At 40.8% G+C, this 23,355-nt stretch overlaps 1 protein-coding gene across 2 annotated transcripts in view; it reads left to right on the top strand.

Moving 5' to 3' along the window:
• SRGAP1 (SLIT-ROBO Rho GTPase activating protein 1) overlaps positions 1-23,355 on the top strand; it is a 150,716-nt gene that overhangs the window by 83,483 nt on the left and 43,878 nt on the right. For both annotated transcript variants that reach the window (XM_034062883.1, XM_034062882.1), the window contains exons 4-6: positions 7,219-7,281; positions 16,160-16,342; positions 16,724-16,852. In XM_034062883.1, the coding sequence (XP_033918774.1) occupies positions 7,219-7,281; positions 16,160-16,342; positions 16,724-16,852 (375 nt within the window). The remainder of the gene's footprint in view (positions 1-7,218; positions 7,282-16,159; positions 16,343-16,723; positions 16,853-23,355) is intronic.

Below are 23,355 nucleotides of genomic sequence, written 5' to 3'. Positions count from 1 at the left end.
TTATATTCTCCCTAAAGAAAATAGCATGGAATTTGCTGGAGATCTGTAAGCATCAAATAAAACATTTAAACAATTTCTGTTACTTTCTGTAGGCTACTTCTAAAAAAGACTGGATTTGGAATAAAATTCTGTCAGAGAAAACCATAGTCAGTCTCAGGTAGTGTCATCCCTATGAAAGCAAATGGGATTTGTTCATTGTTCGCAGATTTCAGGTTAGAGACATGCTATATCCTGCAGGTACTTCTACACTTGTGCCTGATCATACTATTCCATGAAACATGTACTTTCTCTAAGTAATAAATGTAAATAATAAGAACAGTGGTAACATGAAGAATTCAAAATAAGAACTTAATAAGTCCATGTTTAATAACTTACTGCAGTCCATGGTCAAGGGCAGGAAATACACCTGTCTAACATATCTATAATCCATTGGCTCTCACAGCATTGCACATAGGAGCATTTAATGTCATTTTAAGTAATTACCAGCTAATCAAACTTCTCTATATTCAATAATGAGATCATTTAATTATAGATCTTACAGTTACACCTAATAGTGGTATGCATCACTATTATGACCTTGTTTTAGTTCTCTCTTAGTTTTGCAGCAGCAGCTTCTGCATCTTCCTAGGTGCTTTAGCTCTGCTTCCATGTCTGGAGAAGGGGAGTGTCTCAGAGTAGATTGCCCCATTGCTCACAAACAAGATGAGGAGACAATAGCAAAGTTACTCTGAGCTTTTTGGCTCTTTCTGCTGCCTTTTTTTCTCCCCCTCCCTCTTCCTGTGAGGACGAGGCTTCCCATTCATCTTCTCAGTGGTAATCCTTACTGACTCCTTCCACCTCACTGGTGGGCAATTAGGTGCGCAAATGAAACGTTTCCATGAAGTGAGATAACTATTTTCTAGAAGGATGATGTTTTGCATGCTGTCCTAAGATTGGCCCCACCTTGAGCTGTAGTAATGAATAGGCACTGGTGAGGCTGCACCTCAAATCCTGTGTTCAGTTCTGGGCCCCTCACTAGAAGAGAGACATTGAGGTGCTGGAGCAGGTCCAGAGAAGGGCAATGGAGCTGGTGCAGGGTCTGGAGCACAAGAGAGATGGGGAACGGCTTAGGGACTTGGGAGGTTTAGTCTGGAGAAGAGAAGGCTCATGGGGGACCTTATCACTCTCTGCAACTGCCTGAAAGGAGGATTCAATGAGATGGGGTTGGTTTCTTCTTCCAAGTACAAGTGATAGGATAAGAGGAAATGGCCTCAAGCTGTGCCAGGAGAGGTTTATTTGTTCACAGAGAGGGTGCTCAGGCATTGGAACAGGCTGCCCAGGGCAGTGGTGGAGTCACCATCCCTGGAAGCATTCACAAACCGTGTAGATGAGTCTGTCAGTGACATGGTTTAGTGGTTGACTTGGCAGAGCTGGGATAATGGTTGGACTTGATGATCTTAAAGGTCTTTTCCAACCTGGTTGATTCTATGATTCTATGATTTTCTAATTTCATGGCCATCCTTACAAGTATTGTTTTGTTCCCTTTCCTGCTGATGTCTCCTGTGTTGGATACAGCACAAAGTCATGAGTATGCAGCAACCCCTTTCTTTAGTCTTTCTGTAAAAGGTGTGTGTAGTACCCAGTGTTGGTCTATATGAAATGCAGTGATGAGGGGTGTCTGTGCTCCATGCTCTTTGTACCTTGCCCTTTTCTCTCTCTATTCTTTATTCTGGTTCTTCCTTTTGCGTACATGTATACATCTGTCTCAACATTTGGATTGCTTTGGTGAGATGATCCCTGTTGGTTCTACCTTACATGTTCTGATGGGCTGGGATATATTGTATTCAGGTAACTGTACATGGATTTCCTGTCTAGGTTGTCCCATTTAACATGTAGATATTAATGATTTTTATTCTCTCAGGAGCTCTTTGTCACTCTTTTTTTCCAGGGGTCAGGAACCAGCATCTGTTTAAATGTACTAAATGCAGGACAGAGATAGGATCTAGTTCAGAGATTTTGTGGCATTTATCTGATTCTATTATGTCATACTTCCAGATAGGCACTTAAGCTCTTCTTTCTAGTTGCTGGCATATAAAAGCAGTACAGATTACTGTTCATGCCTGGCCTTCATGCTGCTCATAAAATTGCAAACATAAAGTAGCAGAGTTCAATCCTTGCATACTTGCATGTTTCTTCAGGCAGATGGGGTAGATGGCCTCATGGGGACAATTAAAGAATAGAGTAATAAGGAAAAATGTCAAGCAGAAGGGAAAAATATTATGCAGAACATTTCATGCAGCGATTCTGGTTACCCCAGCATCAATAATCAACTGTATAAACACACCCACAAAATCCTCAAGCAGATTTGTATATTTATAATTTATAAACATGTATTTTCTTTGGACAGAAACCGTAATGAGCCAAGATGAACATATCTTCCAGTGTTTACAGTAAAGATGCTGGAGAAGCCAAGCACAATAAATATTTTAGTCCCATAATCTGGCTATTAACAAGGAATATGACTACCTGCCAAGTCCATCTGATGCTATAAAGATTGTGGCATATATTGAGGGTTTTTTGCATGATTTCCTTAAACATTTACAGGTTTAGAAGGACAGCAAAACTATTTGCTGCTATAGACTGGCATTTTACTGTGTGTTGGTTATGTCAGTGTTACTTCAGCTCATCAAAGCTCCTTAAAGAAGGGTCTGCACATCACTTCCTCCAGGGACCAGCAGCAGATTCATTTAAAAGCAATAGTCACAGGATATTTTCTCTGAATGATGTAACTGAGAGTAGCCTTTTGTGTGCTAGATAGAGACACTAAAGAGTTCCAGGAAGAACTGAACTGACTCTAAAATTTCAGTTTAAAACAAAAGAAGAGAGTAAAGTTTGCCTGCCCAATTGTGCTCTGACCGATGTGGAAAATTCTTACAGACTGCAATAAAAGGGTAGTAATGTGGAATAATTCTTTCAGCTTCTCAGACATTAATCCATAAATATAAATCTTGATAACATCAGTAGGAGCACTGATGTGTTGGAAGTTGGACCTGGGTTGGAGCAATCCCAGGCACAGCTACAGGTTGGGCAGAGAAGAGATTCAGAGCAGCCGAAGGAGAAGGACTTGGGGGTGTTGGTTGATGAGAAAATGAACATGAGCCAGCTGCAGTGTGTGCTCACAGCCCAGAAAGCAACAGTATCCTGGGCTGCATCAAAAGGAGCATGACCAGCAGGTCAAAGGAGGTGATCCTGCCCCTCTACTCTGCTCTTGTGAGACCTCACTTGGAGTATTGTGTGCAGTTCTGGTGTCCTCAACATAAAAAGGACATGGAACTGTTGGAACAAGTCCAGAGGAGGCCACGAGGATGATCAGGGACTGGAGCATCTCCTGTATGAAGACAGGCTGAGAAAGTTGGGGCTGTTCACCCTGGAGAAGAGAAGGCTGCATGGAGACCTCAGAGCAGCCTTCCAGTATCTGCAGGGGGCCTACAGGGATGCTGGGGAGGGACTGTTCACTAGGGACTGTAGTGACAGGACAAGGGATAACGGGTTAAACAGCAGAGGTTTAGACTGGATATAAGGAAGAAGTTCTTTCCTGTTAGGGTGGTGAGGCACTGGAATGGGTTGCCCAGGGAGGTTGTGAATGCTCCATCCCTGGCAGTGTTCAAGGCCAGGTTGGATGAAGCCTTGGGTGACATGGTTTAGTGTGAGGTGTCCGTGCCCATGGCAGGGGGGTTGGAACTGGATGATCCTAAGGTCCTTTCCAGCCATGACTATTCTATGGTTCTAAGTTGAGCCCAAACTGAAAGGGGTGGCTTAGGTACACTTACTGGTGCATGGGTGTGATCTATCCTGCTATCAGGTAGAAAAAAACCCACTACTGTCTCTTAATGCTTTGCACCAGATGAGCATTTTCAGGTGGAGTTTTCATGTGCTCTAACATTTTTGTAATGTTCTTTGTTCTTTTGGTTAATAAATGCTAATATGTTTCTCTAGGACATAGTGAATAAAGATGCACCTCAGTGATCGTTTGTAAGGTTTTAATGGTCTGATAAGAGCCATCAACTCAGCTCCAGGAAAATGTGTGCTTCATCTTATGTTCTTTTGTTTGGCTACCCTGAGGAAAGGCTCCTAGAGGAGCACACAGTTCAGACATGCTGAGCTGCTGCAGGGGATAGGTAGCATAAAAGAGAAATAGGAGAACCATTAACCACTGAAAATAAATGCACCTTTTATCTGGTGCTCTAACACGCTATATATTACACACTAAAAGCCCTAATGCTTGCCACTCAAGTCAGTATTTCTTGATCTTAAATGCTAATGTAAAACGTGTTGGTTCTTGCAAATAAATCCTTTTTATACTGCTAAGGTAACCGAATTTCCTGATTCTTATTTGTCAGTTCCTACAGAATCAGTCATTAGCAAGAAGCAGTAACTGACATGTTATCCATCACTAGAAGCACCCCCTGCAGATTGGAGTCCCGAGATGAATTGGGTGGAAGGATGACTCATCTGTGATCCTGGGGCATTGCTAGGCTGTCTCTTCCTAATCTGTCCTCCTTTCCCTGATTACCTCCCTCCATCTCTTTTCACTTCCCATTTTAAAGCCTTTTCTAAAAATATATCCCTCTTTACTGTGATCTCTTCCATTCACTTTCAAATTTACCACTGATCAATGTGTTGCCTGAAAGAGATAATGTGTGCATGGTGGCCAGTAAATCCTGAGGGCTAGATCACTTGTGCTTCAGGGCTGGACAAAACTCTACAGCAGCAAAGAGCAGGAATGAGTCCTAGTAAACAGCGATCATTCCCTGAATGCTCAACTCTGTGTCTGTTTGCAGTAAGGTGCAACCAAAAAGGAGTGTTGATCCTTCACTATGTGCTTTGCTTATGACAAAATCTGCTATGAGTAAAGAGAAAATTGGCTTGTGGTTTTGTGTCTCACCTTCTCAAACAAACTTTTGCACTGCCAGGTTACAGCATGCTGCCTTGGAATCGGTGTTGCTGTATTTAGGTTTTGAGTTATCATGAGCTTTGAGATGTTTCATCTTCTAGTCTTGATGTCAACCATCTTATTTGTCCTTTTTTGCTGCTAAAGTGATTTAAAAATCAGACCACTCATATTCAGCACTATGGAAGCAGCTATCCAAGAGAAAACAGGTGGCCTCCACTTGGAGCTTGGAGGAGACGTGTAAGCTGTTTCAGAGCTGTGCTGCTGACTTTTAAAGGCAGGGTGCCAATGTAAAGCAATGAAAAGCAATTCAGAATTTTTGCTAAAGCTTTTACTGTGTTTCCCCACAGCAGCTTGCAAATCTGCAATCCTTTTCCAGTTCTTCACAAGCTGGGCACTGTTATGCATACAAATTTTTGTCCTTAGTATTAAAGGAAAATTATCTGATAGTTGCAAAGAAATAAGTGGTAAATCTTAAGTTCTAGATACTTCAGTAGTAGAGCATACCTCCTGAGAAATACAAGACTTTGAAAAGTGCAAGCACTAAGGAAAGTTTCATAGTAGTTCTATGTTACCTTGGCTTCAAAGCCTCTGTCTCACTGTGCCTTAGCTACTACAGCTAATCATAGAATCATAGAATAGTCAGGGTTGGAAAGGACCTTAAGATCATCCAGTTCCAACCCCCCTGCCATGGGCAGGGACACCTCACACTAAACCATATCACCCAAGGCTTCATCCAACCTGGCCTTGAACACTGCCAGGGATGGAGCATTCACAGCTTCCCTGGGCAACCCATTCCAATGCCTCACCACCCTGACAGTAAAGAATTTCTTCCTTATATCCAATCTAAACCTCCCCTCTTTAAGTTTTAACACATTACCCCTTGTCCTGTCACTATAGTCCCCAATGAATAGTCCCTCACCAGCATTCTTATATATAATGCCCTTGGGTATACAAGAATTTCACTGAAGTGTGTTTTAATTTGTATTTCTAGCTTCTTGTTGGTTAAAAATCATCTTGCATGAAAGGATTGAAGTGAATACTGATAACTGATATGGCAAGTGCCTTATAATACTGCCCAGAGTTCAAAGTATGACAGTGGGAACAGGAGAAATAATTGAAAACGCTGTGTTCCAGCTACTGTGTGTGTCTGTTTCAGCCTCTTGGAAGACACAGTGGGTGGGATGTGTGGAATGGTTCCTCTTCATTTGTGGGCGTTGCACTGGAAATTCTCATTCAGAAACCATTATTCCTGCAGGTGTTTTAGCAATGGCCAAGTATGTGTTAGCAGCTTTGGAGATGAGCTGTCCCTGAGGATTTTCCTGTGGCTCCTATACAAATACAAAGTACTTCTCATAGCTACAGCCATTATCTATGATGAAGTTGGAGGTTTTAGAAGCTGAGCTAATATCAATTTATTCACAGAAAATAAGGCTGACATTTCCAGCATGGATGTTACAATGCTGAGCATTGCAGAAGAAATGTAGCCAGGCTGTTTGCCAAGTCCCATAGCTCTATTCTATAGCTGTTTTCCAAAGGCAATGGTACAAATGCTTTCAGTTCTTGCACAGTTGCCATGATTTTCATCTAATTGAACTACTAGGGACAACAAACAAAGGAATGTATCTGAATGAGACTCAAATTAAATACTTTTATTTTGATGTACTTGCTTTTGTTAATAACTACCGCTAAGAATTTCTTTTTCTGGGTCAGAATGAAAGTGAAGACAACAGTCCAGAAAAGCTAAACAAAGCTGTTTCAGCAGCCTGCTCTGTGCAGTATTGTGCAGTTGGGTATCTGTTTCGAAGAGGAGCCACAATTATTTCTAACATAAATATTTAGATAGTTGCATGTGCTGAGAAACAAAGACTATTCTAGGTGTAAAATTGGGTGGGATGTCCCTCTAGAATATCATGGTTTATGTGGTTTCGTTTTTGTATATATTGTGGCAGTTATAAGACAGTGCACAGTCTGTTCCATTAAAAAGGCTTATAACCTTAATCCTGAATTTCACCCATTCTTTGCGCACCGAATTTCCTGACGCTTCACAGGAAAATCTCTCGGATTTCTTCTGGGTTAACTTTAGAAGTCTTGTGTCCAGATGTTACCTGTCTACTTCTGCATCCCTGCATCAGTATGTTTAGTGCTCTGTAAATCTGTCAGAACAGTGGCTTTGTGAGCAACGTTGCATTCACTATCAAGGATGAGCAATGATTACGAATATCAAGAAGCAAATGTACGTTGCAGTTGTTACATGCCTTTTTCTAATGATTTTTTTCTAATTACAGAGCAAAGAGATTGCGTTTCAGCTTCATGAAGACTTAATGAAAGTACTTAACGAGCTTTACACAGTAAGTACAGTTACTTACTTAGCTTATCTTATGCAAATTCCATATCAGGCTTCTTCTTAAGCTTTAAATGGTCTTTCATCTAGTAAGTTACCCCCCAATGGAGATGGATATTTTTGTCTTTTTACACAAGTCTAAACTATCTCTTTTGGAAAGACTACTCACTTGTTTAGAATACTTATGCTAATGCTTTTGACCCTTTTTCCCCCCAGACTATGCTAAGCTAGTTTATTAGAAGTTTTGTTGGTTCTTAAGGAGACATGTCTACTCAGAGCTTACCAGAGCAAGACTTCTGCCTTTTCTGCCTTGTTTTTGGCCATACTGACATCTGCTTGGTTTGACTCATGGACTACGCTTCAGTAAAAATCATAGGTGCTTGCAAATCCAGTGCTGTGCTGTCTAAATGTTACTTATGTGCCCTCCTCTCCTCCAGACTGGGATAAGTAAATAATGAAAAGAAATAAAGATGATTGTGTAGGCTTTTCATACCATTTAGGGGGGCAAGAAAAGAAAAACCCCACTATGAGCATCCTGGCAAACTGCTGCTAACCCTTTGGAAAATCTCTAGTCTGCCTCTTTCCCTGTCCTCAAGATTTGGGAGGACCATAAAAAGAAGCCACAATATTTACATCAAGAAGCAATTTGTGATCTTAGTTGAGGATAGCAGAGACCACCTCTCCTGAGGCAGAGATCGGGCAAATATTACTTTTCTGCATCTCTTTGGTTTTTCTTTTGACCCAGGGAAGATTGTGCACCCATCAGTGGATGGGTTGAAGAACATTTGAACATAAGAACAACTTAGGTGGCAAAAAGGAGATCCAAAGAAAATCAGACCTGTCTCAATGCCCTGGGTTCTTCTGGATTGTGCTTATGGACACAGATTCCTAAAACCTACCTAAACATGGGTTTTTTTTTTTTTTCCCTTCTGAAATCAGCACTGATTTTGCAGGGTACAATACTGCAAAACCTTGTTGGCTCAGGCCTGTAGTCAATGAAGTATGCTGGGATCAGCTTCTGCAAAGTAATGATAGCTGCAGACAATTCACACAGCTGCAGGAGATCAGGGACTGTAGAAACCATTGCTCAAGTGGGGTTTCAGTGGTGAGTAAGCCCTGAAGATAGTCTTGTTTCAATTAAACAGTGGCATAACTCCAGTGCCTGGTGAGGCGCAGGATTAGTGCCTGTGCTCCCAGGACAGAAAAACTGTGAAGCATGTGCTGAAATACTTTGCTGAATCACCAGTGAAAATCTGCAGGACTGTGCTTCACTGTTTTCACTCTTCTTCACACTAGTGCTATATGTTCCCACTGATGGCTACAGATTAATTCAGATATTAACTTCCATGTTACGGCTTCCTGTGAATGCTAATTCCTTTCTCAGAATTTAAGATTTTTGTAAAATAGGAAGTTTTTTTGAATAAGATACAGAGCATGTGCACAGTTTGAATTAGGTTACTATCACAGGGTGGTTTCTTGGGATGAAGTTTACTTCCCCTAATTCTCCAGCACCTGCAGTGTAGGTGTAAATAGCTTGTCATCTGGGTTCCAGTTTTAGTCACTGGAAATCAAAGAATTATAGAATCGCAGAATAGTTAGGGTTGGAAAGGACCTTAAGATCATCCAGTTCCAACCCTCCTGCCATGGGCAGGGACACCTCACACTAAACCATATCCCCCAAGGCTTCATCCAACCTGGCCTTGAACACTGAGAGGGATGGAGCATTCACAACCTCCCTGGGCAACCCATTCCAGTGCCTCACCACCCTTACAGTAAAGAATTTCTTCCTTATATCCAATCTAAACTCCTGTTTAAGTTTCAACCCATTACCCCTTGTCCTGTCACCATAGTCCCTAGCGAACAGTCCCTCCCCAGCATCCCTGTAGGCCCCCTTCAGATACTGGAAGGCTGCTCTGAGGTCTCCACACAGCCTTCTCTTCTCCAGGCTGAACAGCCCCAAATTTCTCAGCCTGTCTTCATACAGGAGGTGCTCCAATCCCCTGATCATCCTCGTGGCCTCCTCTGGACTTGTTCCAACAGTTCCACGTCCTTTTTATGTTGAGGACACCAGAACTGCACACAATGCTCCCAGGTGAGGTCTCACAAGAGCAGAGCAGAGGGGCAGGATCACCTCCTTTGACCTGTTGGCCACATTCCTTTTGGTGCAGCCCAGGATACGGTTGCTTTCTGGGCTGTAAGCACACACTGCAGCCGGCTCATGTTCATTTTCTCACAGACCAACACCCCCAAGTCCTTCTCCACAGGGCTGCTCTGAATCTCTTCCCTGGCCAACCTGTAGCTGTGCCTGGGATTGCTCCAACACAGGTGTAGGACCTTGCACTTGTCATGGTTAAACTTCATGAGGTTGGCATCAGCCCACCTCACAAGCATGTCAAGGTCCCTCTGGATGGCATTCCTTCCCTCCAGCGTATCAACAGAACCACACAGCTTGGTGTCATTGGCAAACTTGCTGAGGGCACACTCAATCCCACTGTCCATGTCAGTGATAAAGACGTTGAGCAAGACCGGTCACAACACCAATCCCTGAGGGACACCACTCATTACTGGTCTCCAACTGGGCATTGAGCCATTGACCACAACTGCGTAGATTTGCAAGTTCTAATATGGGGAGATCAAACCCCTTTGTCTAATCAGATGCAAGCATCATCTTCCAGTAAAATGATCTACACCATTAACTCCATTGTCCAGCTTTCCATTGATTGCAAAGGTCATTGATTACAGCTCTTCAGCATTTAGCCACATATAACCCATGCATAGTAAAGTGATGTATGGTGGAGAGTAACATCTGTTCCACTCTTGTATGTTTAGAATGATCAGCAGCAGATCTGCGTATTACATCTGCTTGTATACATGAAGGTAGAGCAATATCTAGACAGATGGAAATCTCATGCACAGGTTTTTAATTCTGTGTGGCATTTGCTGTTTACTGAATGAGATCATAATGGCCTTACCAAGCAAGTATTTACAGTTTTGATCTCTGGGGGCTATGTTTCTCAGTCACTTACAAAAGGAGAAGTCATCTTCCTGTGTGCCCCATGATTTACTGAGGGGGAAGGATAAAACAAAATAGAAATTTTACTGTTGTAAGATAAATCTTTGTGTCCAAAAGAAAGCAAATTGATTTCAGATCTGTGAATACTATACAAATGTCAAAGACTCTCCCTACTATTTGGTTCTGTTGTGGGTTTTTAAGGAATGGTACCTTCATGAGACATAACTGTTAAACTGCAAAGCCTTGTTTTACTTTAAATACCTCTAAAGCCTTTGAATGAGGGGAAAGTATTGGGACTTTAATGTGTATGAAGATGGGTTTAATAAATCTGTTTACTTATTACTGTCATTCCTTATCATACAAGAAAGGTCTGCAAAGTAAGGTCACCTTCCAAAATTAAAAACCAAACAACAAGTTGTGCATAAAAGTGTGCTGAAGAGAATGAGAGACTGGAATTAAAACCACTAACAGCTGAGGTAGTAAAAGGTTCTTGTTTGGAGACACAGGTCTATAGTCAATGCAAAGAAATTGCGTGTTTTACTTGTTATTCCTTGAACTTCTCAGATAAAGAGTGGGTCCCTTAGGGACATGTATTAAGATAATACATGCCTGGATTTCTGTAATACTATGGGATCGAGGGCTGAATTAAATGCTTGTTTCACACCCAAATGATGAGAAGCTCTACCACCCATCTCTAGCATGCCAGTGAGTCCTGAGGCCTCACCACACCTCCTTTCAGGCTTCTCAAGCACCAGGTATCTTGAAACCAGTTCATCTAGAATGATCCAGAAAAAAAAGGCATTTTAAAAGAATTGCTACTGATTATTAATAATAATTAAATAGCTGAGCTTCATTCTGTATATTGCAAGCTCTGTAGTTTATGAGTGGTGAAGTACTTTTAATCGTGCATGGCTTCTCCCTGTCTGTGCTAGCCAGCTGGTAGTTTGAGATCTGCAGCATCCCAGCTGCTTCGTTTCCTCTCTTACTCATCTCCCTCCTACCCTATCAGGCAATGTATACTAGTAATTAGTCCCGTGTTTTACATAAGAATATGAGCTGTTGAAACTAAAGTGAGGTGTATCTTTTGAGTGAATGGAGATGGGGAAAGAGGAGCCCACTTAGTTGTGTGGGGTCACAAAGCATGCTTTGTTTCCTGGCCGTTACAGGGATAAGAGTTGGTCAAATGGAAAGCTGTAGCAGGTTTGCATAGGTGGTTTTTGTGAACTTAGAGATTTAGAAATCCTCTTGCATGTTGACATAAGGAGGCAACAGATTACTGATTTTATAACAGATCCTCTTTGCAACAGTGAGAGCTCCCCAGTCAAACTCTTCTTCCATTTCACTGGAAAGCTAAAATATCTTGTATTATCGGATCAAGTGCTGGAATATGGCAATAATGTCTGAGTTGTTTGGAATGGCAAGAAACAGAAGGTAGGCAGACATTTTTCTTGCAATGGAAGGAGATCTCCACAGGATTTATTTAGGAGTCAGAGCATCATAAATGACCTCTAAAGGAGTCAGGGAGGGATCAAAGAGGTAACAAGTTTGCTAAAAATACAGAGCTGTTCCAGCAATCTGAATGAGAGCAAATGGTAGAGAAAAGTGATGCACATGGTAAACATCCATCTTTGTGTCTCCCACTTGGCTTTCCAAATTACTCCTACTGGCATCACACTTTTCACAAGCAACACAAACGTAAGGCTTTCAGAAAAATGGAAAAGTAGGGAGAGTCCAAAGCAAACAATTTCATATTAAATAAGCCAGGGCTGCTGTGCTGCTTGCATTTTCCATTGCTTTATCTTACTCTCTAAAAATCTTGGCTGTTTAATTTCTCAAGGTAGTTGCTGCCAGATTTTCTTTTTTCTTTGCTGAAATAACACAGAATCTGGATTCTCTGTGGAAGAGTTAAGTTCAGCTTACTGTAGCACACCAGAGATCTCAGAAGGTGAAATCAGTAATTCTGTATTGGTAGTAATACATCAGTGACAGTTCCTAGAAATACATCAGAGGTTGGTTGGGAAATGAACAGGATGCCAAAAACAGCTATTACTGAGCTTGCTTAACTGCTAGAGGCCACTGATGTAGTCAAATTGGCATAAGGTTTTGCTTATTTCTTGGGGGAAAGCATTGGCTAGCCTAATTTAATGAATCCTTTGCAACTCCACCTTTTGATGAGAACTCACGACAGAGACAATTCGGAAGCAATTCAAACACGGTAATTGCAACAGGGATGAACCTCTGTTCTGGTAAATGCCAGTTTCCTGAGAAACACTATGAAAAAGGTCTTAATTATGCAGTTTTAGTATAAAAATAAAGCATGTGGTAATTCCAATGTATTTCAGGTTTGTAGCATTGAGTCTTTGTTATGCTGGGTTAAGAGGTTTTCTAGAAAGAAGTATGTATGTAGAAAAGGAAAGTCAGCGCCTTGCTATGGGAACGTTCCTCTCTTGTAGCCCACAGAAGTACAGCAACAATTACTGTCTTGTTGATGGATTTGCCCAGATAACAATGTAATGGTTTTTAGTGGGTTTAAGTTAAATAATTATCTAATGTGCCCTTCCCTGTGCTAAGTGCTATCCTCTGCCCTAAGCCTGCTTGCTGAGCTCTTGTGAATGATGCTGAAAATTTGGCACACGAAACAAGACGTTTATATCACTAAGTGAACAGTCTGTCACCTACAAGCAGGAGAGTACATAGTTTGGGTAGCATTTTTTTCATCTGCTTGTAGTCTGACTTAGTTATCTGACAAAAATCTCTATTTTACATCACTGGATCTGCAAAATAAACCTGCGGAATTAATAGGAGATAAACTCACCATTTAATTTCATAAGGGTACTAGTACATGTGTTCACTACAACAGAGAAGTGCAGCATATGTCATGGTGACAGTTCAGCATCTGCAGAATTACGACCTTGCTCTCTCTCTTCAGTGTATACTTGATGGCTGATCAATAAGCACTTGGGGGACTAATTTAAGTCAGTTCAGTGATGAATACTCTCACAAGGTAGTCTATCAGTTCAGCAGTTTGGACATTTGAGAAGTGGTATTGCTTATTTCATCAGATTGTTTGTTGCTTGAATATATGGATATGTTGCATATTCACAGATCAGAAATCTGTGGATCTCAGAACTCTTCATACAGTAAGTCTATTTACAAGAACTACAAAAGCCTGTTACCGTCTTTTACAGTATCTTACAGTCTTTTAAAAGCTCCAGGGAGAAAAGATGGTGTAATATTCAGGAAAAGAATCATATATGCAACTTTACATGCAAATTCTAAGCTAAATTGTTAAGGAAGCATGCACTGAAATACTTGGAAGCCAGCTCCCGAGCTTGTTCCCATTTATTTTCCATACACGTCTGTCTAACGGTTTCTCAAGTTACCTTTAGCTTCTGCAATATCAGCTCTTAAAAAACATTGACAAATGAAAAAGGCTGGGGCTGTCAGCTTTCCCCAGAGGCTTGCACAATAATGATGTCACTAGAGCATGAGATAAGCAGTGCTATCAACATAACAGACTGGACAGGAGTCAAATGCATAGGCTGATCATTGCTCTGTACGTAGTCTGTATTGATTTTGAAGCTTGTGTGGCTCTGGCAGGACAAAGCCTGGCTGTTATCCAGCTCTGAATACTGCCAAACGGAGAGGTGCTTTTTCAGTTCTACTTATCTTGGGAATCATTTGTACCAAGAACTTGTGCAGAGTTTGTAATGAGAACATGGATTTCAAGTAGATATCTGGGTTCCCATAGAGACTACAAGCTCCATGTAGTTCTCACACTGACTTTTGGTCAGCATAGAGTAAGACTGACTGGTTTTGGGCTATAAGCAGGCAGTGCAAGGAAGAAATACTCTTCAGTGATGTGAGGTCAGCAGAGTCAACATGGAGACATTTGAGCCTCTTGGTGGGAGCTGGTGGTGATGCAGTTGTACAGCTCTCAACAAGGAGGCAAGCTGAAATATCACAGCCACTGCAGAAGAGCATTTATGCCTAGTTCAGTAAGCAACATGGCGCTCAGCAAATTTGTTTGGAAAACCTCAGTGCTTTCCTGCATTTGTGAAGCAGAACAAATCCTTGCTTCACCCCTTAGATCGGTTGCTTTGAGATGGGTTATTAGAAAACTCTTGAGGTATCATTATTATTCTTTCTGCAGGCAGCAAAATTGAGAGGTTACGAAAGAAAATGCCTTGATTAGGTGGTAAGACGCATGGGTTAACCTTGTCCCACCGACTAAAAAGGCTCTGGAGCTGACACAGAACAAAAGATAGAAAGAAAAGCAAACACTAGTAGCTGTCTGTAAAGAAGGGCCTTTCTCATAGGCCCCTTTTAAGTATTAAAAGGCCACAACAAGATGTCCCTGGGGTCTTCTCCAGGTTGAACAATCACAACTCTCTCAGCCAGCTCTTGTCTATCAACAGCATGGCCCGACTGTATCAACAGCATGGCATCAGTATTAACTAGTGGCATACATAGTTACAGTGTATAACATACATGGTTATGCAAAATTGCAGCTCCCTGAAAGCTTTTCTGCTGCACAAGGCTTTAAGTAGGCATCAGTTCAGCTATCCCCTGACATGGCATGTGGTTGGTTTGAGTTGATCCACACTAAGCCATGCTGCAGCAAAGTTGTACTGTCTCCCTTTAGAGTCCTCAGCGTTACCATTATGGATGCTCCATAGACTGGCTTAACTACGCAGTTACAAAAGTATTCCCCTCCCTAGAGGATATTTCAAGGCAGCTTGCCAAACTGTTCTGTCTCTTCTGTGGGTCACACAAAGCTCTTCTAAGGGAGGAACAGCCTGTTTGATTCCCCCCCTGCCCCAGCTGTGTCCTTCAGAGGAGATGTGAATGGCTTTGCATGGCCTCGACCCAAAGATAACATCTGCTGGCAAGAGCTCTGCTACCCTGTGAAGAAGAGAGGAGGCTGCTGGCTGCCTGAGGATGCCTTCCTGCTTTGTTCTTAGCTTGAAACTGAAGATAACACCAGAAAAAAAATGGGGGGGGGGGGGGGGGGGGGAGAGGGAGAGGCACATGGATGACTGGAATGACTGCAGAAAGTCCAAAGGGGGCAGAGATAGCCCTCCCCAGCAGTGGTGGGTGGTTTGTGGTTGCATGCTGCCCACTACGCAACATGCAAGCTGAGGCTTTTCTTACTTGAAGAAGAAAGGGAGAATGGGGCTGAACCAGTCCCTCTCACTCTTTATGGTCTGCACAAGCAGCCCAAGCTTTCTTGGCTGCGGAACCAGCGTGTGTGTAAAGGAAAGATAACGGTATTAACTGGGGAGCTATGGGGAAAGCCTTCTCAGAACTTATTTATCAGGCAGCTTTCTCCAGCTTTTGTCTGGTTTTATGTTGTGCCCAATCTGTCAGCTGTATAACTGGGAGCCACTTCTTTCCAGGCTGTGGACAACCATCCAAACGGCTGGGGATGTGCTCCTAGACCATTGCCAAAGCTTCCTTCCTTTCCTCAGTGCTGAAGGTGTCCTTCTGCTTTCAAATGTTCAATATCCACAGCTAAGCTGTTAACTTCACCCTGAAGAAGTCAGAAATATACGGCACTGATACAGATTTAGTTTTATTGCTCATTATTTCATTATTGCTCCTTCAAATATAGGAATCCTGAAGTTTAATAGGAAGGATTTTGCTCTTTCTTATCAGAACAATGGGGGGAAAAATCCTTAATGGGATATTGTCAAATTAACTGGGGAAAAAAAAGGCAACCAGAAGTCTTCAATCACAGTTGGCAAAGAAACTTATCCAAGGTCCATGTACAAAACAGAACATTTTGCTGAAAAATACTCTTGTGATTTTTCTGTAGATACCTTTCTATTTTCATCTTCTCCTAACTCTCCTTTGACTCTGTCTTTTGCAGGTCATGAAAACATACCACATGTATCATGCGGAGAGCATCAGTGCGGAAAGCAAACTGAAGGAGGCAGAGAAGCAAGAAGAAAAACAGATTGGGAGGTCAGGAGACCCTGTTTTTCATATTCGACTGGAAGAACGGCACCAGAGACGGAGCTCTGTGAAGAAGATAGAAAAAATGAAGGAAAAAGTAAATAATCCTTTTATTTAGCTTTGTTTGAAGTAAATTCAGTGCATTTCTGACATTCTTTAGCATGATATTAGAGAAATCCAGCTGGGAAATACCATTAAAAAAGGTACACCTAATAAGCTAGCATTGGGTATAGGTAACTTGACAATTGCCCTCAGAGAGGGGAATACTGTATTCCTAGTATAATTCTCACTATATCATTTGTCACATTGAAACAAAATACTCAGTTATAATTTTGTATTACATTTGTTAGATGTATAACAGGCTGGCAGTTAAGATTCTTTCTTATTAATAGGAATGTGTGCCTGAATTGTTACCATTTTTTTTACATATCAAAACTTGAAGTGACTCAAATACATTAATATACAATCTCTCTCCTAGCGCCAAGCAAAATACTCTGAAAACAAGCTGAAATCTATTAAGGCCCGCAATGAATACCTGCTAACCCTTGAAGCAACCAATGCATCTGTTTTCAAGTATTATATTCATGACCTGTCAGATTTAATTGACGTAAGTAATGGCACGTTTGTTTTTATGTTTATTCTGCTCAGGAATAATACTTCTTTCTTTCTCATTTTCAAAGGGAATTCATTAGTCATCTGGGTTGCCTACAATACGCTTATCATGGATAATGTTGTAAGGTATAATCAGCAGACTTCCCCTTTAGCTTTGTATTGCACAAAATAAAGTGCCAGTAAGATACTGGACCCATTCCTTTAAAGTTAGAACATTGTGTTTTCTCCTCATATGGCAAGAGGAAAATATGACAGGAGTAACATCAAAAAGGCAAGCATTTCCATTTTGTGCTGTAGAAGGATTTCTGAGGTGCAGATATTGTTTACAAGGTAAGTGTCTAGAATGGGTATCTAATAATGGAGAAGGCATTTCCTCCCTGTCTTCAAAATCATTTAGTTACATTCATTTAGGCATGGAGTGAGGTTTACAGTGCTTTTTACTCTTATTTCATGTAGCTTACAGAACAGACACAATCAGTCCTGTACTCTTAGACTGTCAACAGAATTCTTACTGATTTTCAGTAAGTTATTGCTGTGAGAACATCCCAGGAGAGTGAGGTTATAAACTGGTGTTGACTTGTACCAGCATTTGGCCTCCAGAAACTGTATTATTGACATTTTTCCATAATACAGAGACATGTCAGCTTACATGCTGTATATTCGATAAATTTGGAGGCAGCAAACACAGTATCATGAATATTAATTCACTAGCAATGTAGTGTTAAATAAGTCAATGTGGCCCATCTGAAATCCTAGATATCTGAGTATGCTTTCTACTACAACAGTATCATTTGTAATTTACAATAGTCAACAACATGCTCATACGGTCATTTCTGGTGTAATGTTCATCTCAAAAATAAGCCAACTAAGCTCTGCATAAATTAATACAGCATTTTACAAGAGGCTTCTCATTTCTACTGTATGGAGAAGCAAAGGTTGATAGACAGAGGGAAAAATGCCTTCTTGAGATGAATGGACTAAAATAGCTGCATACATGTGTTTTATTGTACATTTTCTAAATACTGGGAGTCAGTTTGCCATTTCTACTGGGGTTTTTTGTATTAGAAAATCTTACCTGATTCTGTTACAACTTTCTCCTTTTCCCTTTCAGTTTCTTTCCCTGGTTTTGCTTCATTTCTTTCTTGTTTTGTTCCAAGAAATGACAATGTATCTTTTTTGTGGTTTTAGTAGTTCTCAGTGTCTATCTCAACATCCCTTCTATTCCCCTTTCCTACTCACTGTTGCATGTGTTCTCTCTTGGGGATTTCTTCTACTTTATTCTGTTGTATGCTGTCCCTATCTAACCTACACCCATGAACCTGCACATCCTGCTTCACCCACCTGCACTGCCCAGGCAATGAAGACGTTTACCAGGATCCTGGTAGACAGATGATCTGGACAGAAAACTAAGGACAGGCAGCATACTTGCTAGGGTGCCAGCAAGTGAGAAGGTGTCCCTACCTAATGGATGTTTACCTGATACTTCTTAGAGGATGATGGATTTTTAGCCTGTAGCCAGGGCATGTCTGAAAAATGTGAACTTTAAGAGTTCTTCTTGGCTGCTGGAATGAAGGAAAGGTCCCTTTCCCCCTCTTCTCAGCAACCCCACCCCTTCTGAAGCTGGAAAGATGCTCATTTTGTCATCTTTCCTGCATTCCATTTTGTAGTTCACCTTTCACAGTGAATGTCTCCAGTGCCTGTTTCTACGTGGTCAAAATGTTCTTGGTTGGAAAGTGCACCTGATTCTTACACATTTCATCAATGTCCACAGAGGCTGCCATAGCCGTGAAAGCCAAAGGAAGGTACCACAGGCCTGGAGCTGCACAAATAATTGCAAGGGGAGGAGAAGTGAAGCTCTCTGTACATACATACACAAAGACAACGCTCTTTGGAGTCAGTGTATATAAAGATATTTACACAACCATGAAGACTAGAGCTTTCTAACTGTTAGTTTTTAACAGAAAATATATACATTCTACAATATTTAGTAATGCAGGAAAATAATGCCTACCTTGCGTGGCTTTTTCCAAGCCATGGATCAATGTAGACAATAACACTCTTTTGGCAAAATGGCTTTAGAAATTACTCATCCTTAAAGAATTTAAATGGAAAGTCTAGCTGGTATTTGCATCATGGTAAAGAGTAGGCTGTAAACACGTGCAACCAGAACTTGCTTCAGAGCCAATCTAATTCAACTGTGAGCTTGTTTAAATGAAGTGACTTTGAGACATTTGTGTTTAATCAGTGTATTCTGTGAAAGCACTGGTATCTAGACAGAGTGTTTGCTACTTGACAAAGGAAATGCTTTTTGTAAATGCAAAAGTCTTGGCAAGATTTTGGGGTTATATCGTTGGAATGTGAGATATGCTTCCCACTGGCCATATGTTGCAACAGCACAGACGATCTCATTCTGTAAATCTATTAATGCCATCATGAGATTTGGGGTTTTCAGAGCAGGGGTAGTGAGCTCATTCTTTTCCCTTTCTGTTTTGTCCCCATCTGCCTGCCTGCTTTTCCATGCTTCTCTGAACTCTCTCCCTCTCTCTGCCTGTACAGAAGGGGATTACCTTTCCTCTGTATCTGCATTCCAGTTAACATGAAGGGATTTAGATCTCCCTGAGCTGTTGGTATTGCCCATAAATGAAACTGAACATTGTCCTATGTTACTGAAAAATATGTCAGATAAAAAGAAGACAAATGTGTGAAGGAATGCAGTGAACTGCTCAGTATTTTTTGTAACAAGATTGGGGAGGGTTGTGGGACTGGGTTTCTTTATTTTATTTTTTAAACAAAACAAACCCACACTTTCTCATTTGGATTCCTCTGCATTTTCATTTGTGAGACTCACATGGAAAATCCTAAATTGCAGTTCCTCAGCTGAACTCAGTCTGAACTGTTCAACTCCTTCATTTCATTAACAAAGCTCAGGGCTTCTGACTTAAAATGATGATGTGTTGTTCATCGTAAGCTCTTGTGATAAAAGCAAGCTAAAAATATTGCTTAAGTCTTAGCTGGATGTTTTGATGCGTGTGGTGAGTTGAGGGTGGGACTGACATTGGCAAAGAAGCAGAGGGATAAACAGGATTTGGTACACACGATGTTTCTGTGCTCTGCATGTTGTACTAGAGGAATTAGAATATTCTGTTGACTATTTCTTTGCAGAATTTATAGTAGGTTCAGTTTAAGGACAAGGTTAAGTTTTTCTTTATTTGTGTCATAAAAATGCAGTAAAGATTATTTTTTAGCTAAATTAAATAAGCTTTACCTAGTACGTAAAACTGGTTTTTAGGATTGCGGGTTTCAGAGAAGCAACAGAGCACACACTCCTGCTAATTGGGCTGTTAGTACCAACATCTGAACATATGGCACATACTATTACTCATTATGATTTCCATGTAATTGAGTTTATTAGATTTATCTGGGTATAAGAGGAAGACAGGAACCTTTTTTCAGCCTTGCTGTGCATTCATATGTTCTGAAGATAAAGGCTAGGAAATAATGATCAAAATTTGATTCTAGTTCTGCTGCTGGAATAAATAAAACATGCATGTGTCAGTCTTTCTTAGAGTGGAGTTTCTGAATCTCTTCTTGCAGTCTGCGTGCTTTAGATGGTTCAGAAGTTAGGAAACATTTAGCTATTATGAACTTAATTTATTCTGTAAAGGTTCTTTGTTAATCATTCATAGAACCAAGTTTAAAACTAGGGTAGAGCGTGTGCAGCTCACAATCTTTATTACAGAAGTTGTCATAAATATGACATGTACAGCCATATCCCTTCGATAAGTGTTGATGTCTGTGTAACAGGATGATTAAAAACTTAATTATTCAGAGGTTAAGGCTTTTTTATTAATTTCTCTCTCCCTTAGCATTTATTATTCCTGAAATAAAATGAAGAGCAGCTTGGTTGTTGGTTGAAGCTCTGTGCTAAGCACTGCAGCTTGTTTTATTCAAGCATAAATATACTCTGGGGTACAATAAAGACAGTAAATGCTCTTGAGACTGCTTCAGATTTAATTCCAAATAAGAATAAAATGCAAATTATGAAATTAATTCTTCACACATATCCCAAATGCATCACTCACCTCCTTCCGCTTTGCCCAACAGAAAGTCTTCGTGAATCCAGAAATGCAATAAAACTCATCGTCTGTGACTTCATTCTCTCATTTCTCATCTTCGTGTCTTGCTGCTCCAACATCTTATCTCTCTGGCCCATAGACTGATAGCCAATCTCATTAGCCATCCAGGCTGTAGCCTTGGTGTGCTGATAGCAAACCCAAAGATTCATACTTATTTTGGCCAACAGTGTGGTTGCTTGCTTGAGCTTCACAAGCCTTTCTAGAAAGCTACAGGTTTTTACTGTCCCTGCCCATGGCAGAGGGGTTGGAACTGGATGATCTTAAGGTCCTTTCCAACCCTAACTATTCTATGATTCTATGATTCTATGATGTGTACATGCATACATGTGTGTGTGTGTGTATCTGCATACATGTGTACTTTGTCACAACACCAGAAAGGTTGGTAGGGTTGTTTCCATACATGGTCGGACAGGACGTGATGAGGGCAGCAGTTCAGTTGCAGTGATTTTATTCATACAAAATCTCTTTTTACTTAAATCATTGAAGCAAAATTCCTAATTCAGGCGTTTTAAATTCCATTCAAAGAGCCACTGGTAATAAAGCATTAGTTCAGGTTCTGGATTTAGTTCTTGTTTGCTCAGCTAGCATTGGCATTGCAAGAAAATGCCTTAGTCTGGCAGGATATTCTGCTTCACTTGAGTTCTTTTTGTTGGCTGAAAGGCCATGTTTGTTACCCTGTTCAGCTGTCACCACCTGGAAAAGATGACCATGGTTACTGAGCAGATTAAGGGTTAAACAATGAAGTTCTTGGTACTGTCACAGCATAAAGGCTGCAGTCTGACTTTCTAGCCTGCAAAAAAAGCTGCATCAGAAACCCACACAGCTCTCTGTAAATCAATAAGATTTCTACTAATACTCAGATTATTCTGGAGCCAAAATTCAGGCTTTAGATGCCTGTAGCTTTATAATACATGGATAGGTGGCTATGCTAAACTTGGTATTTCCCTCTATTTCTAATTTCCTCTCACTTTAATCTTCTGTGAAGTCTCTCTGAAACTAATGAACATGAAATAAAACAGCTGGCCTCATCTGCTTCCTTATCAGCACTTTTAGCCTGTCTCTTTCATCCAAGATAGTGAATTAAATATAAGATCTGACTTGACACAGAACAAGAGAAAAACACCAAGAGACTTTTCCTTTTAGAAACAATATTTTTGGGGCTGGAGATCTTTGAAATACGGATGTGCTTTAGTGTAAACGTTGAGTAGGTGTTTTAGTAAATGTAACACAAATTCCCATTCTGCAAATGCAAGAGAGGCTAATCTGTATATGTTTGATTGAACACAACATCTGTTTTCCATTTTCTTTAAATGGTTCAGCAACTGCTTTTTGGAGAGCCACTGTCCTCTCCACAGTAACTACCTGGTGCTCTTGCTGGGACTGAAAGCTTGGTCTTTCTGGTGGTTTTGTTGTGAATAAAGCAACCCTTTGTTGTTAGATTTCAGAGAGCAGCTTGATCGCTAGTCATTCCTGCACCAATGCAAAGTGTAAGGGGTTTCTTTCTCTTCTACACACAGGTTTAAGTATGGTATATAGGTTCAAAACTCTTTCCTGTGCAGTGTGTGCATCTGCCTGTGGTCCTCTCTCTCATTTTCTTTCCTTTTTCAAATGCCTAAGAGGAAAGGGAAGGGAACATGATCTCCTGTGAGATTTGTGTATGGGTTTGTAAGGGAGGTATGCATATAAGCAGTGCACATACACGTATGTTCTACAGTAGACTGAGTTCAGATTGCTTTTTTACCCAATTGCATCGCTTGACTTGTGAGTCCTGCTGGGAAGTATGATTTTATATCACAGATGAACATCCAAAATGGGTGGCTGGTGGCTGAAGGATGCCCTGAAGCAGCATGCTCCCTGACTGCACTAGCCAGGCATTAGCCTCTGACTGGGACAAATCTCTCTTGTTTGAATAAAGAACATTGCTTTGTATGCAACTGTTAGCAGACTGATGTGCCACTATTGAAGTGACAGAGATGTTTGTGATACATTACCTGGAAACTCACTGAGCAGAAGCTGAGGGTGTTATTTACCATGTGATGTGGGGAAAAAGTTAAGGAAAAATATCACTTGGTACATTACCGCTGTAACAGTCAAAAAATATATTCAGCTGTTCCTCTAAAATATTAACTAGTCATGAATAATGCAAGCTGAGGATGCTTAAAATTCAAGAACAAACACAAATTTATGTTCTACCAATTAGGTTTCAATTACATTCCAGTGTTACTCTCACCCCAAGAAAAAAAGACATAAATTACAGCTTTCTTCATTCAGTAACATAATGTATGTTGCTGGTTCTGTCAGAGCATGGGAAATCAGGTGTTTGCAGTAAATACATTTTCACTGTTGAGGAGAGGATGTTAAA

Source organism: Melopsittacus undulatus, chromosome 5 (genome assembly GCF_012275295.1).
Source record: "Melopsittacus undulatus isolate bMelUnd1 chromosome 5, bMelUnd1.mat.Z, whole genome shotgun sequence".
NCBI classification, from domain to species: domain Eukaryota; kingdom Metazoa; phylum Chordata; class Aves; order Psittaciformes; family Psittaculidae; genus Melopsittacus; species Melopsittacus undulatus.
The sequence above is the reverse complement of the archived record's forward strand: the minus strand, read 5'-3'. Positions and strand labels throughout refer to the sequence as shown.